A 16,412-nucleotide genomic window follows, 5' to 3' on the forward strand; every position below is an offset into this window, starting at 1 on the left:
TTTTTTTTTTTTTTTTTAAGATTTTATCTTTAAGTAATCTCTACACCCAGTGTGGGCTCCAGCTCACAACCTGAGATTGAGTCACATGCTGTACCAACTGAGTCAGCCAGGCGCCCCCACATTTATCATTCAAAACAGTTAACAACAATGTTCTGTTATCTACTGATGCCATTCACCTCTTTGAGGGTATATGAGGTGAGCATAATTAATTGAAATTTTAAACCTTTGTTTAAGCACTCAGGTTATACTTCCCTCATCACAAGCATCAAAATGGAGCTAATTGGATCTACTGTCTAACCTTGTGAAAGTTGCTGCTAATAACAGGCAGCAGGAATAAGGGGGAACACAAATGGCTCTGGATATAATGTACTCTGAAAAGATTATAAAATTGAATGGGAAGGTTTTAGTCTATCCCACTCTGATATTTTACACAGATGTGCAAGATTCTGTTTAGTGGCAGAGCCAGAACTAGAACCCAGACAAGTTGTTGGGTAATTCAGATCATTTCTGGCAAATGTTCCTTTACTTGGAATCCATAAGCCTGCAGAAGGATGGGGAGGGGAGCAGGGTGGATCTAGGTGTTTCAGAGTATAAACGAAAAGATAGTAACAATGATATAAACTTTGAGTCATCTGGAAAGTATTTACAGAAATACTGGTAACTAGGCTCTACACCCAGACTTATTAAAGTAGAAATTTCATTTAGTGAGCTCCCTGGGCGTTTTTTAATGGGATTAGAAGTTGACCGAGAAGTGTCTCAGTTTACATAAATTACGATCTGTGAGTAAACTGCAGATTTTTGTCCTCTCTCACCTCATGAAGGAGCATCTGTGGAGGCAAGGCCTTGGAACCTGCATTTTATCAGCTCTTATCTATAGGTATAGATATAGGTATCTATCTCTTGTATTTTTCAAGTTTGAGAACTCCTGGATTATATATATCATTAGTAAGTGTTTTTGTGTGCCTCCTACCTCAAATTCCTCGTGCTTATTTTTCCTGCAAGTTTGGTTTCTTAAGTTTCTTTCTTTGTACTGTAGTCCCGTCTTACCCCCAAACGTCTCTATTACCTGTTTGTCTCAAGACTTCATCTTTAAAAGCAGTGTTAGAATTCATGTGTGTTTGATAAACCTGGCTATACCTTTCAGTACTGTGGTATTTTGAGTAGTTTGCCCATTTTTAATCAGCTATCAGTATTATGAGTCTCTAATGAGTTGCCTATACTTTTTGACCATTAAAAGGTGCAGTCTCTTTTTCCTACACCTGTAACTTGATATTTTATTTATTAAAAAAAAATTTTTTTTAAGTGAGGGGAGAGGGCCAGAGGGGGAGAGAGAATCTTAAGCAGGCTCCATGCCCAGCGTAGAACCCAACATGGGGGTGGATCTCATGACCCTGAGATCATGACCTCAGCCAAAATCAAGAGTCAGATGCTTAACTGACCAAGCACCCAGGTGCCTGTGTAACTTGATGTTATAATCTACTTTTTAGAAACATTGTGGCTGTTTCTAAGAGACACTAATGTTTTTAAGTTTCACATTATTTAAAGATTTATTTATTTTGGAGGGAGAGAGAGAGTACAAGTGGAAGGGGCAGAGGGAGAGAGGGATCAAGCAGACTCCTTATTCAGCAGAGCCCTATGCAGGGCTCAATCCCAGGACCCTGAGATTATGACTTGAGCCTAAACCAAGAATCAGATGCTTAACCAGCTGTGCCACCCAGGTGCCACTAAGTTTTGCATTATTTAGTGTTCCTTTTACTATAGCTTCCTTTCTGTGTGAGCATGTTAATTTTTTAGAGAGTTGTTTATTTTAAGCTGTAAATATTTAGTGACCACTAGCTATCTTGAAGTTGTCCAAACTAAGATGTAAAAAGGCTGGTTTTTAAAGGTAATCTGTGTTTTTGGATGGGGGAAGGGATTCTATAAAGTATGTTACATATGATGGGCCTTTATTTATGTATACAGATTGATATTACTTATAGAGAGCATGAATTCCAGATTCTGTGGTCTTGTTAACATATCATATTTAGAGTAGAAAGGCTAAGGGCTCTAGAAGACCTAAAATCTTATCTACCACTATGACTCATTAGAGCAAGTAAACTTCTCTGAGCTTTAGTTTTTTTAATTTAATTTTTTAAAGATTTTATTTATTTGGCAGAGAGAGTGAGAGAGGGAACACAAGCAGGGGCAGAGGGAGAGGGAGAAGCAGGCTTCCTTTGAGCAGGGAGCCTGATGCCGGGCTCAATCCCAGGACCCTGGGATCATGACCTGAGCCGAAGGCAGATGCCTAACGACTGAGCGCCCCGAGCCACCCAGGCACCCGTGAGGTTTAGTTTTTTTTTTTTAAGGTTTTATTTACTTATTTGACACATAGAGAACACAAGCAGGGGGAGCTGCAGGGAGAAGGGAGAAGCAGTCTTTCCTCCCAGCAAAGAACCCAACTCGGGGCTCAATCCCAGGACCCGGGATCACAACCTGAGCCGAAGGCAGACACCCAACCAACTGAGCCACCCAGGTGCCCCACTTTAGTTAATTTTTTTCTTTTAATCAGAAAAATACCTTATTGTGGGTGTTAGAATCAAATTATATATAAATTCTTTTCATACAGATCTTTTATGAATGATTGTGATCTGTAATATTAGGCATATTTATGTATACACATATACATTATTTTGGATCATCAGATTCTTCAATAACTTTTGGCATGGTACTTAATAGTGCTACTGAGTTTCTGTTTTGGGGTCCAACCCTTGGAATACACTGAAGAGGGCACAAGAGTGAAAGGGAGGTCATTTAAGAGTCTGGCACATTCCAGGTGAGAGATGACAGTAGCTTGGACTGGAGAGGTATTAATGTTAATGGTTCTATAGGAAATTTTTGGAGGTAGAGCTTGAGAATATCAGATGGCTAGAAAGCATATTCTAATGATTACTTCATTCTGAATTTATCTGTCAAATGCAAAATAATGCTTGTACTGGGAATGGAGGGGATTTGAGAAGCTGTTAAAAACCTTATTTGTTAACTCGTATTCCGAAATGTTTTGAGAAATTGGTTTTATTGTGATATTAGTTTTGGTTCAAATGTAGTTTTTACTGGAAAAGCCAAGGAGTGATTTAGAGAATAGTCAAGGCTGTTTGATTTGGAGCTAGTGTTCTCTCATTATTTTAGTTAATTTAAAAAATGTTAATGTATGATTTATCTTACCCTTGTTCTGTTACTAGTCAGATTTATTAGGTGCTGAAAATAGTGGCTTACTTATCTAGGGTTTTTACTTGTAACCCTTTTGGTAAAATATATATAGGAGTTCAGCTTCTAATTAGTCTTGGAAAGAATTTGATGGTAGGAAATATTATTATTATTAGTTAATGCATTAACTTCATCTTGTTGCTTCTACTTCAGTTCCCAGAAATTCATTCCAACTATATGTCCATTTCTGCACCTAGAAAAACTTAAAAGGGGATGAGAAGGTAGAAGATTTTTAAAAAAGATTTTATTTATTTGAGAGAGAGACAGAGCCTGAGTGGGGGGAGGGGCAGAAGGAGAGGGAAAAGCAGACTCCCTGCTGAGCGGGGAGCCTGACATGGGGCTAGATCTCAGGACCCTGAGATCATGACCTGAGCCGAAGTCAGACACTTAACCGACTGAGCCACCAGGCACCCTGATAGATTGATTGATTGATAGATAGATAGACATATATATATATAGATAGATAGATATTTTTTAAGATGTATTTATTTTAGAGAGGGAGAAAGTGGGGAGTGGGGCTCTGTGCTGAGTGGGGAGCCCCATGTGGGGCTCAGTGCCATGACCCTGAGACCATGACTCGAGTCAAAGTCAAGAGTCAGATGCCCAACCTACTGAGCCACGGAAGTGCCCAAGTACAACATAGTGATTTGACTGGACAAGTCTATATGTTACATGCTGCTTACCACAAATGTAGCTTCCATCTGTCACCATATAAGGCTATGTCACCATACAATACCATTGACTATATTCCCTTTGCTATACATTTTATCCTCTTACTCATTCCATACCTGGAAGACTGTATCTCCTACTCTCCTTCACCCATTTGCCTATCCCTCCTAACCGCCCCCCCCCCCCCAGCAACCACCAGTTTTTTTTCTGTACTTATAGGTCTGTTTCTGCTTTGTTTATTCATTTGTTTTGTTTTTTTAGATTTCACATACAAATGAAATCATATGGTGTTTGTCTCCATGAAAGTGATTTTAGTATAATCACATTTTTTCATGTTAGCCCCTCAGCATTCTCTTACTTTCAGCCAGGGACACTGAAATTTCTATTCCTTTCTCTCAAGGCCCATGGGGACATAGGAAAAATTAGTTGAGGGCTATATAAGTAAATTTAATTTTAGGGATGAATATCAGTTTTTTAAGGTTAATAAAATATTAGCCAGCAAATAAATATATGCCTCAGTTGTGTTTAAGGGCTTCTTCATAGTGGAGGTAGTGGGATGGTAGTAGAAACAAGGGGATATTAAGCTAAATAGAGGAAAAATAAATCAGAGAGATCTATATGTATTACAGGAAAGGTTTCAAATGTGCAGAGTTTAGGTAACATTGCCACCTTGTGGTTTTTAGGATATTTCCTAGAGATGAAGTTTTGTATTTTATAATCGTAGATATGAACTGGGAGGGGCTCACGTGCAATGGGTGATTAGTATGGATATTACCTCTAGTTATTTAGGTGACAGACCAGATGCTAAGGGCTAGAAACTCCCTTGGTTTATACTTTAATATCTTTAAATTTATCTTTGTTTCTTAAGATTGTTTCTTTAGTCTCGTTATTCCTGTTGAGATTGTGTATTGATTAAAGATTAGGATGAATGTGTCCTAATGGGAAATTTGGGAGTGGGGTGTGAATTCAGTAGATCTTGGCTATGGTTTTCCTCTATTCTTTATTTATTACTAGTTCAAGATCCTTAAGCTCTAGGAATGCATGCATCTTTCCTTCTAGCATTTGGGTTGTTTTCTGGTTAACTGGGACTTTATAATTAATTTTGTGTTTGTGCTTGAGGAGCTTATGTTTACCTTATTGTGGACAGCAAATCCATGTCAGGAGCTTAACCTCGACTGACCACTTTAGCCTGTTCTTACCACAGATCTCACTGTAACTGTCTAGCCTGTGGCTCTAGAAGCACTAGATTTTAAAAAGGGGTAGGCAGGTTCCACATGACAGCACCATAGGGAAGAAAAACTTGACACACCACTTGCCCTACTATGATGAGTCAGTAGCATCTTCATGTATAAAAGCTGAATGTCCAACAAGACATAAATGTATGTTTTGCTCATGGCAATTCCGACTGGGACTTAGACCCAGTGGAGATCCAGTTTTGCTTTTATGTGCTCTTCTACTCTCTTCCCTTTATTATATATCCATCATCATTCTCCTGGTTCCCCCCACCTCACTTTTTATTTATTAAATATTACTAGGGTAGGACTTGTTTAGGAATGTCAGCAAATATAGCTGATCTACAGGTGACTTTGGCTATAAATTGTCAAAGCATTTAGTGTTCTCAGTGGTAATAGGAAAAAGTCACAAAAGTGAAAGAAAGCTGCAGTAAGAGAAGTCTTCTATAGAAATCTAAAAGGTTTTAATGTCCAAAAGTGTCTAAAAATAATGGTCCTTTTGTTAGAACATTCTCTTTTTCATCTTTTCTCATTCTAAAAGACTTGTAAAAAGCTACTGGGTAACTTCTTTTTTTGGACACTTAAATTTTTTTAAATTTATTTTTTAAGTAATCTCTACATCCAGTGTGGGGCTTGAACTTACAACCCAGAGATCAAGAGTTGCACACTCTACCAACTTAGCCAACCAGGGGCCACTATTTTCTTTTTTGCTAAAATACTCCGTGTTTGGGGCGCCTGGGTGGCTCAGTCAGTTAAGCATCTGCCTTCGGCTCAGGTCGTGATGTCAGGGTCCTGGGTTCGAGCCCCGTGTCGATCTCCCTGCTCAGGGGAGCCTGCTTCTCCCTATCCCTCTCCCCTCTGCTTGTTCGCTCTCTCAAATAAATAAATAAAATCTTTAAAAAAATACTCTGTTTAAGGACTTTAGTGTAGGTCTGAGGAAATAAACTCATTTCATTATTTTATTTATTTTTTGGGGTCGTGGCAGAAGAGAAGAATCTCTAGCAGACTCCCTGCTGAGCATGATGGGGTTTGATCTCTTAACTCTTGAGATCAAGACCTGAGTCAAAATCAAGAGTCAGACACTTGGGGCGCCTGGGTGGCTCATTCGTTAAGCGTCTGCCTTGGGCTCAGGGCATGATCCCGGAGTTCTGGGATCGAGCCCCACATCAGGCTCCTCTGCTGGGAGCCTGCTTCTTCTTCTCCCACTCCCCCAGCTTGTGTTCCCTCTCTCACTGGCTGTCTCTCTCTCTCTCTCTCTCTGTCAAATAAATAAATAAAATCTTAAAAAAAAAAAAAGTCAGACACTTAACAACTGAGCCACCCAGGTGCCCCAGAAATAAACTCATCTCAAAGTTTTATGAATTGTTGCACATGACTTTTAGTGTAGCCAGTATTTGCAGAAGAATTAAATGAAAACTGTAATATTCTCCCCATTTTATTGACTTTATTTTGAAATAATTTCAAACTTAGAGAAATTTCAAGAATAGTACACAGAATGCCTGTATACTTTTCACCTGGATTTGCCACTGTGCTATTTTGCCACATTTATTTTATTGTTCTCTTTGGAGATGTGTAATTTTCTCACCATTTGAAAGTAAGTTTCAGGTAGGTCCTTTTCTCCTCAGTATTTGCTGTTAATTCCTAAAAATAAGAACATGCACTTAAAACCACAGTACAGTTATCAACATCAGGAAATTTAACATTGACACGCAATACTGTTATCTATAAATCTTATTTTTATTTTACTAGTAGGTATTAATGTCCTTGATAGCCATTTTTTTTTTTTTTAATGATAAGGTTCCAGTCCAGGATCTTTTAGTTTTCATGTCGTTTTGGTCTCTTTTAATCTGCAGTGGTTACATATGCATATCACAACCATAGCCACCCAGCTGCTTTCTTTATGACATTGCCTTTCTGAAGAGTATATGCTGTTTATTTTTGTAGAATGCACCTTAGTTTGTCTAAGGGTCCTCATTATGTACATTCTGATTGTGTTTTTCTGGCAGGAATACTACATAAGCGACTTTGTGTTCTCAGTGCCTCACATTAGGAGGCTGTTTATGCCATTATTGGGAATGTTATTTTGATCCCTTATTTAAAGTGTTCACCAAGTTCTCCGTTTTAAAGCTATTTTCCTTCCTACTTAAAAAAACAAACAAAATCTGGTGAATTGTTTTTTCTATTGGTGCCAAATCTGTTTTACTTTTCAAGATAGTATGTGAATACTTAAATATCTTTATAATCTCTGAGAAGATGGATGTTATCTTTATTATTTGTAATTACATAAGCTTATTTTTTGTGTACACATCAAAACTATTTGGAACTAGAACAGCAATTAATTGAGCTTGCTGGAGTGTATCAGTGTGATGTTTTCTTGATGTTGATCAGGAGATTAAGACGCTAATGCCATTTATTTGTATGTAATTTGCATAATTTAAAATAAACCTGTGGGGCGCCTGGCTGGCTCAGCCGGAAGAGCACGCAACGACTCTTGATCTCGGGGTTGTGAGTCCGAAACCCATGTTGGGTGTAGATACTACTTAAATAAATAAAACTTAAAAAAAAAAGGACCAGAATTTTATTTAAAAGTCAGTTGTAGCCTGTTACCTACTGCTAAATTCGTAAGTACCTTATAAGTGAGATTAGTTGAAGACCTAGTCTTTGCTTTCTAGGAGCTTTTTGATTGAGTTGGGACTAATTTTACATAAAACAGGACAATGCAATTTAATTTTAATTGTGGGTGCAGGTTTAGAAAGACATTGAAAGCTGTGGTAGTGAAGGAAGTCTCAAAGAAAGAAGGGGGTGTAATGTACTTTGAGGAACAGAAGGCCATATATTCCTGGCTTAATAATAAAAGCATGGGAATGAGATTGAATCAAGAAACACTGAAGAGTCCAGATTTTCTGAAGCCATGTGTTGATTATTTTGGTCCGTAATAGAAGAGAGGTTAGGTAATGGTATCCATCCAGATCATGAAAGACGAAACAGGTATATGAGTTTAAAATTGATGAGAAGCAAGGTGCTGTTTAAAGTTTGACTTTGGTCAACTGCAGAGATTTTTTTTTAAATTGCAATTTTCCTGTTATAAGCAGGACATTTATTATCAAACTTTGGAAGAGTATATAGGAAGGGCAAGAAAAGTGAGGGGAGTCAAAACTTTTGATGTCTTTTTTTATGTTGGACTGAATTTTTTGTTCTTGAATTGGGTTTGATTTCAAGAGATAGGAGTGTATGGCATGTTATTTTGTTAAATTTGAAATTTCAAAATGACTGAAGAAATAATATCCCAGATTTTGGTATGTTGATGAATTTATCCCTGAATTCCAGGTACATGAAATGGGACATCAGAAAAAGATAACTGCTCGGGTCGCCAGGGTGGCTCAGTCAGTTGAGCATCCCAACTCTTGGTTGTGGGTTGGGTCATGATCCTCAGGGTCTTGGGATTGAGCCCTTTGTGGAGCTCTGCACTCAGGACAGAGTGTGCTGGTCCCTCTCCCTCCCTCTCTGCCCCTTCCCCCACTCACAAGTGCATCCATGACACTTTCTCTCTCAAATAAATAAAATCTTTATTTTTTTTTTTAAGATTTTATTTATATGTCAGAGAGAGAGCACAAGCAGGGGGAGCGGCAGGCAGTGCAGGGAGAGGGAGAAGCAGACTCCCCACTGAGCAGGGAGCCTGATGTGGGGCTCGACCCCAGGGCCCCAGGGCCCTGGGATCATGATCTGAGCCAAAGGCAGATGCTTAACTGACTGAGCCACCCAGGCATCCCAATAAATAAAATCTTTATAAAAGAAAAAAGATAACTGCTCTTTCTGAGTACTGTTTTTATAATAACTATGGATTAATTTAGTCGTGGGGTAGTCAGTTCATCACAAAGCTTCACTTTGTTGACTTTTACATAAATATTTGTAATAACATGGCGTTGAGAAAGAGCCTATGTAGTATATGGCCCTAGATTTGAATCCTAGTTCTTATTAGGTAATACTGGTCAAGGGACTTTTTTGAGCTCTAGTTTTCTTAGGAATAATACAGTCCCTGCAGCGTGGTTATGAAGATCATTATTATGTATAGTGTCTGGAACATGGAAACCCATGAGTGGTAGTTGCTATTGGTTTTAGTAGGAATCATATTTTACCATGGGTGAATGGGAGCACATGACTCTACTCAAGTAGATTGATGAATCGAGTAGAGAAGTTCAGGCCTGTGTGCTCCTAAGCACTTAATGTTTTTTGCTTTTAAAAGGCATGTAGATTGAGGGGCACCTGGGTGGCTCAGTCGGTTAAGCAGCTGACTCTTGATTTTGGCTCAGGTCATGATCTCAGGGTTGTGAGATGGAGCCCTGCTTTGGGCTCCACACAGGGCATGGAGTCTGCCTAAGATTCCTTCTCCCTCTGCCACTCCCTTACTCCCTCCCTCTCTTAAAAAAAAAAAAAATGTGGATTGGGTCATAGTTTAAAAGATTCGAAAGCTGTTTAGGATAAACTTATGAAAGGTACATGAAGAATGATTTTTACTAAGAAATGAGCATTTAGATTTATTTCAGGGAAAACTTAAGTAGGGGAGTCAGTTTTCAAAATCCATCTCTAAGTGGATTTTAAACTGTCCCTAGGGGAAGAGGGTAATTTTTTTTTTCTATGGATTAAGAGCTTTCTGTATGTCAGCCCATTAATTCTCACACAGCCCTGTGAGATATGTCTCCTCACTTTACAAAAAAAGGAAATTTGAGGCCTATGAATATGCCTAAGGCCTTAGGACTAGTACAGGATGCCTTAGTACTGTTAGAGTTTTTTTACTATACTCTATGTGCTGCTTCCCTTCTTTAGGCTTTTGACGCATGTTTGAATTACTTCCGTTAGGCCCATATTTTGGGGGTTTGACAAGTATTAGCCTAAGCCAGCTATCATTGGAAAATCTGTTTAAGTCATGGAAGAAATTTTAAAGTTAACCAAAAATAATTTTGTATTAATTGGGATGGTTGAGTGTTTACTACTTTGATTTAAAATATAGGAAGTAAAAGTTTTTATTTGTGAGGTATATTCTGTTTAGCACAAATAACAATTTCTGCTGAGTTATAATAAAGTTTTAATTCTTAAGCATGTTCAGATAAGTTTTAAACTAACCATTTCAATTTTTTTTTTTAACCTCTGTAGGAACGTCAAGGTCGTGGCAAATAAAAGGCAGTTCTGCACAGACTGCAGCAACGGTTGCATCTGCGTGTCCTAAGAGGAAAAAAAATGACCTTCAAGAGAATTAGGACTTTTTTCTTAATTTCATTGACTTCAGAGACGATTGCAGACTTGCAGTTTAAGTATTGGAATTTCACAAAAGACATAGGACTTAACTGGAAAATGAAAAAAAAAAGAAAAAGAAAAAACTAAACAAAAAATCCCTCTAGGTAGTTTAGGTGAAAAATGTCCCTTTTATTTTGGCTTTGGTTGTGATTTCAGAGCATAATGCTTTGTTTTTTTGTCTTTTTACTATGTTTTTCGGATTTTAAAGTCCGTAAGTGCATACAGTTTTCTCTAATTTTTAAACCCTTTCCTCTCCCCATTTTGACATTTGCACTTGGAGAACACTTGAGTTTCGAAGATTTTGGGCCTCCACCCCAGAAAGTGGGAATTTGGTTTTTCCCTTCCGAACTGGAAGAACATTTTTATGAAGAATTTTTGTCTTGGAGAATTTAACAGTGTTACCCGAGGTTGTGTCTTTAAGGGTGGTTCATTTTCTCTGACCCTTTGTTACTCAAAGTAAAGTACTAGGAGTCCTAAGAAATTTTCTGTTCTTGTACATTATACTGATTAAGTCAGGATTAATTTGATTTCAAAGCTAATAAGAACAGTGGTAAAAACTTGTTTACAGAAATGCATTTTGGAAGAGAAAAATATTGTAAAACGTGTAGTGAATGTTTCTTCAGTTTATTGTTCAGCCAATGAGGAAAGGGCATTGCCTTTCTTTTTACCATTAATCACTTCTCAATAAACGTGAGATCCTGTTGAGCATCACTTCTAGTACCGTTTATTAGTAGGGTGTGAGTCTTCTGTGTTTTATGAAAGATTTGCAGTGTGAGGAGTTGCACGAGGTGAGAGGGCACTTGGTTTTCGAAAGTTGGCTGAAATGAAATACTTCAGGCTTGCTTTTGTCCAGGGCAGACAACCATGACCTCTGTAAAGAAAAAGGTGGGCCAGAATTCATAATGCTTCCCAGAGAATGTCAAGCCACTGCTAAATCATTCAGCAAATATTTGATTATGAGTGCTTATTAGGTGCCAGGCCCTGTGCTAACCCTTCAGAAACCTGGCCAGATAGTGCATAATTTTATTTGCAAAGTAGGTAGGGCCCAATATCAAGGATGTAAGTGTTTATTTTGAAATACTGCTTATCTAGAGAGTATTCCATGTGGGTGCGGGTCTAAGAATAAATTCCAGTGGGGCTTGGTTTTTTGTGAACCATATAACCATAATGGTATTTGATTTACCCTTGTTTATTTCTCAAGGTTTGGGACTTCTTTGCCTTAAAGATTTAGCCCTTGGGGTGCTTGGCCGTCTTAGTAGCATGGGACAATTTTTTTTTTTTTTTTTTAAGAGGGTGGAGGGAGGGGCAGAGAGGGAAAGGGAGAGACTGAGAATCTTAGGCAGGCTCCACACCCAGCGTGGAGCCTGATGTGTGGGGCTCAGTCTCACAACCCTAAGATTGTGACCTGAACCGAAATCACGAGTCTAATACCAACTGACTGAGCCACCCAGGTGCCCCAAGCATAGGACTCTTGATCTCAAGGTTGTGAGTTTGAGCCCCATGTTGGGTGTAGAGATTATTTTTTTTTTTAAGATTTTATTTATTTATTTGACAGACAGCCAGCGAGAGAGGGAACACAAGCAGGGGGAGTGGGAGAGGAAGAAGCAGGCTCCCAGGGGAGCAGGGAGCCCAATGTGGGGCTCGATCCCAGGACCCTGGGATCACGCCCTGGGCTGAAGGCAGCCGCTTAACGACTGAGCCACCCAGGTGCCTCCAGAGATTATTTTTAAATAAATAAATAAATAAAAGATTTTTAGTTAAGATGTCCCAATTTGTAGAATTAGTTAAATGTGTGAAAACTTCTATAAGAAAAGGTTTTGAAAATGAGTTCTATTGATGTTTTGTCCTCAAATGACTTACTCATTTGGCTATTCAACATAGCCCAGGCTACTGAATCAAATAATGCTGATTTGTAGGTAATGTTGTAGTTGTTGCTTCGAGCTGAGAACTTTTCTCTGCCTGAGGCACAGTACAATATATCTAGATATTCCTGTTTGCCAAGCTCATTTTGAAATAATCCCCCCCCCGAATTGAGTCCTTTACACTTTCATCGTTTGAAGATGCTCAGTTTCTGATTTAGAAATGTAACATTCACTGTTTTCAGTATTAGTCAAACTTCTGTGACTTGTAGAAACTTTCACCTTCAAAAGGGAAAGCATCCTGAGAAAAGCAAATTCAAAAGCAATTTTTCCTAGATTTTTCTACCTTGTATTCAAGTTGGATATGAGATTATTCAAGATGCTTTTTTTGCAATTTGAAATGTTAAAGTCAGTGCTTCCCAGTTTTTCTTTTCACATCACAGAAAATACTGGTATGGCTTTGGGGGCAAATTGGAAGGAATTTGGAGTCCCTAACAAGGCTGTTCACCTAGCTCTCCCTGAGTGGTGAGGGGATCAGGATGTTGGATTTCTGTATTATTATTATTATTATTATTATTATTATTATTACTACTATTTTTTAAATATTTTATTTGACAGAGAAAGGAAGGGGAGAACAAGCAGGGGTGTGTGCAGACAGATGGAGAGGGAGAAGCAGGCTCCCCGCTGAGCAGGGAGCCTGATGTGGGGCTCAATCCCAGGACCCTGGGATCATGACCTGAGCTGAAGGCAAGACACTTAACTGACTGAGCCACCCAGGCGCCCCAGGATTTTTGTAGTATAAAAAATTAAGATTATGTTTTAAGAGTTTGGTCCAAAAGTTGGTTTGGTGAAGATCTCCCAATGTAGCCAAAACTAATTCTCGTATTTGCCAGTGATAGCTTTGCCAGTGGGAATTGTTGGCTTTTGATTACTTGCCCTCCATACTTTTGATCTATCATTTGTAAATGTAAGACTTTGGATAACCATGTTTGTGTACTTTTTTCCTTTGTTGAGGGGAAACTGAACAGTCTCACCACCTATCAGTGTAGATTCAAAGCATTCTAAACCTTTAAGATGATCAAAATGTATAAATCTTAATCTTACTCAGTTTAATCTTAGTCACATTTGATTGGCTATTTTCCCCAACATGTTTCTTTCTTTTCTTTTTTTTTTTTTAACATGTTCCATTTTTTTAAAACTTGGAATAATTTTAGACTTTTGTGAAAATACTACAGGGAGTTCTCTCATGCACTGGTTCACTTCGTTTTCCCCAAATGTCAACATTTTACATAACCATGGTTCAATTATCAAAAACACTAAATATTGATACAGTACTATTAACTAATCTATGGATTGTGCCAGTTGTTCAAGGAATCTTTAACTCTGGCTCTGCATCCAATCCAGGATCCCATATTGCATTTAGTTGTCTTTAGGCCTCTAGCCTGTGAGTTCTTCTGTTGTTACTGTTTATGATTAACACTTCTGGAGAGTATTGGCCAAGTATTTTATAGAATGCTCCTTGGATTGGATTTGTCTCATATTTTCTATTAGATTGAGGTTATTTTTTTGGTAAGAATACCACAGGAGTCCCAGGCCCTTCTCACTGCATTGTATCAGGCTACATGATGTCCATATGTCGTAACTACTGGGGATGTTGACTTTGATCACTTGGTGTTAAGGTAGTGTCTGCCAGATTTCTCCACTGTATAGTTACTCATTTTCCCTTTGTAATTAATAAGTAACTCATGGAAGGCTATACTTTAAAACTATCAGTCTTTCAGTTTGCTGATTTTGACATCTGGATTGTTATTGCCTACAGCAAATATTACTGTGGCGTTTGCCAAATGTATATTTGCTAGGTCTGTTCTATATTTATGCTAATCAGAATCCTGTTGTAAGGAGGAGCTGTGCCTTCTCCCCATTTTTTAAAATTTGTATCAGTGTGGACTTGGATATTTAATTCCATGGGTCAATGCTATCATTTATTTTTTATTGCTCAAATTGTCCCACCTTTGGCAATTGGGAGCTTCTTTAAGTTGGCTCTTGTGTCTTTTTGACATGTCCTCAATGTTTTTTTGGAGCCTTCCTTACTTTCTGGTACAATATACCTAGGTAGATATTCCCAGCTAGTCTTATATTTTCTCTGCCCCAGCCCCATTTTTCCAAGGAATTTAAGGTTCCTCTTATTGGAGAATATTTAGAAACCATCCCTTGATTTTTTAAAAAAAGTAATTCTTTAAATTGCACAAGATTATTAAAGTAGAGTTTTTCTTACTGATGTGGGTGGAGAATGATTTAGGCTAATCAAACACTTAACCACTTCATTTCTTATACTCTTGTCTCAAAGCACTGTGTATGAATCTTCTGGAGTTACAGAGAGGCCCAATGAATGTGGGTTGGCTTGTGACCTTCCATAATTAGTCTTATAGAGACCCAGAATGTTGGAAGATCTGGTTTCCACCCCACCTAAACTATTGTAGGGGTTCAGAGGTTTTTCTACCTGCAAGAAAATATACTGCTAAAGTTTTCAGATTTTCATTAGAGTTAGTATAGCACTTGGATATTGCTGATTATTTTGACTTTTATTTGAAAAACGATTTACAGACAGTCCCTGATTTACAATGGTTCAATTTAAGATTTTTCAACTTTACACTGGTGCGCAAGTGATACGCATTCAGTAGAAAGCGAACTTTGAATTTTGATCTTTTCCCAGGCTAGCAATACGCCCGAAGATATTTTCTCATGATGCTGGGCAGGGCTGCTGCGATTGCCGGTCCCATCACATGATCAGGAGGGTAAACAACAGATACACTTACAACCATTTAGTGTCCACACAACCGCTTTGTTTTTCACTTTCAGTAAGGTATTGAATACATTGTATGAGGTATTCATCACTTTATTATAGGCTTTATGTTGGATGATTTTGCCCAACTGTAGGCTAATGTAAGTGTTCTGAGCACATTTAAAATAGGCAAGGCAAAACTATGATGTTTGGTAGGTTATGTGTATATATATACTTAAAAAAAATTTTTTTTAAGCTATTGCTACCCCCAAGGTAGGGCTTGAACTCAACCCCATGATCGAGAGTTGCATGCTGTACAGCCTGAGCCAGCCAGATGCCCCAAGTTATTTGTATTAAATGCATTTTCAACTTAAGGATATTTTCAGCTTACCAATGGGTTTATCAGGACCCAGCCCCATAAGTCAAAGATGTGTATTTGAAGTGTGGTTTGTGTCATGAATGTAGGACCCTTCTGATGAAGAATAATAGTGTCTGTATTTTTTTTTTTTTTTAACCTTTGGTTTGTTTACAATTGATCCCCCTGCCCCCTTCTCGCCCCAGGAAGTAATGCCACGTTACTACTGTGTGTCACTTACTGCTAGTGGTTTCTGGGCAGCCGGTGACGCTCCTTACCTTTGAGAAGCCCTTTAGAACTGTAATATTTATTACATCTGCTGGGCTTGCAGGTGGAAACCTGACGTAGTTGTGGGGTCAGATATCCACAGCGAGATTAAGTGGATTGGAGAATCACAAACCTGCATGGCTCTGCTTCCAGGTTTCCGGGACTGGCTCTGCAGCCCCACCTACGCGGGAGCTTAGGACCGGACCTCCGGCTCTGCCCCGCCCCACCCGGCCCGGCCGCTGGGTTAGGACACTGTTCGGCGCGTGCGCAGCGCCCGCCTCTGCGTGGTTGGCCTGGGCTTTGGAGCCCGCCGGAGGGACGACCTAGGTCCTGCTAACCTGATTCTCCTTGTTCCCGCGACCCGGCTCGCTCTAGCCCGCTGCAGCCGGAGGGGCCGCTCTGCATACCCTCGTTTTTGTACGCTCTTCCCCTGCCCTGACCAAAGGGCTATTTTACCGCGAGAAACTGGGTTAAAGGTAAGGTCTGTCCCCCTGAGCTAAACTTACCTTCACGGGTGAGCTAGGTAGCCTGAGGGACGGGGAAATGGGATTTCGCGCTACCCTGTTTACAGCGCAAAGATGACTTGAATGTCACGCATGGTTTATTGTTTACTTTTACCTTTTAAAGGTTGGAAAGCTAGTACTCTGGACCCACCTGCTGGCCATAAGCTCCGTTCCCTTGCTCAAAAAAGAAAAAAAAGTTAAGAATTGCCC

The 16,412-nt window shown here is 39.0% G+C and overlaps 1 protein-coding gene across 2 annotated transcripts in view; it reads left to right on the top strand.

Annotated features, from left to right (window-relative positions):
• The window catches only part of YTHDF2 (YTH N6-methyladenosine RNA binding protein 2), a 29,365-nt gene extending 18,218 nt beyond the window's left edge, over window positions 1-11,147 (top strand). For both annotated transcript variants that reach the window (XM_040619137.1, XM_040619136.1), the window contains exon 5: window positions 10,296-11,147. In XM_040619137.1, the coding sequence (XP_040475071.1) occupies window positions 10,296-10,319 (24 nt within the window). In that variant the 3' untranslated portion in view covers window positions 10,320-11,147. The remainder of the gene's footprint in view (window positions 1-10,295) is intronic.
• Window positions 11,148-16,412: the final 5,265 nt, after the last annotated feature.

Source organism: Ursus maritimus, unplaced genomic scaffold (genome assembly GCF_017311325.1).
Source record: "Ursus maritimus isolate PB19 unplaced genomic scaffold, ASM1731132v1 scaffold_32, whole genome shotgun sequence".
NCBI lineage: Eukaryota > Metazoa > Chordata > Mammalia > Carnivora > Ursidae > Ursus > Ursus maritimus.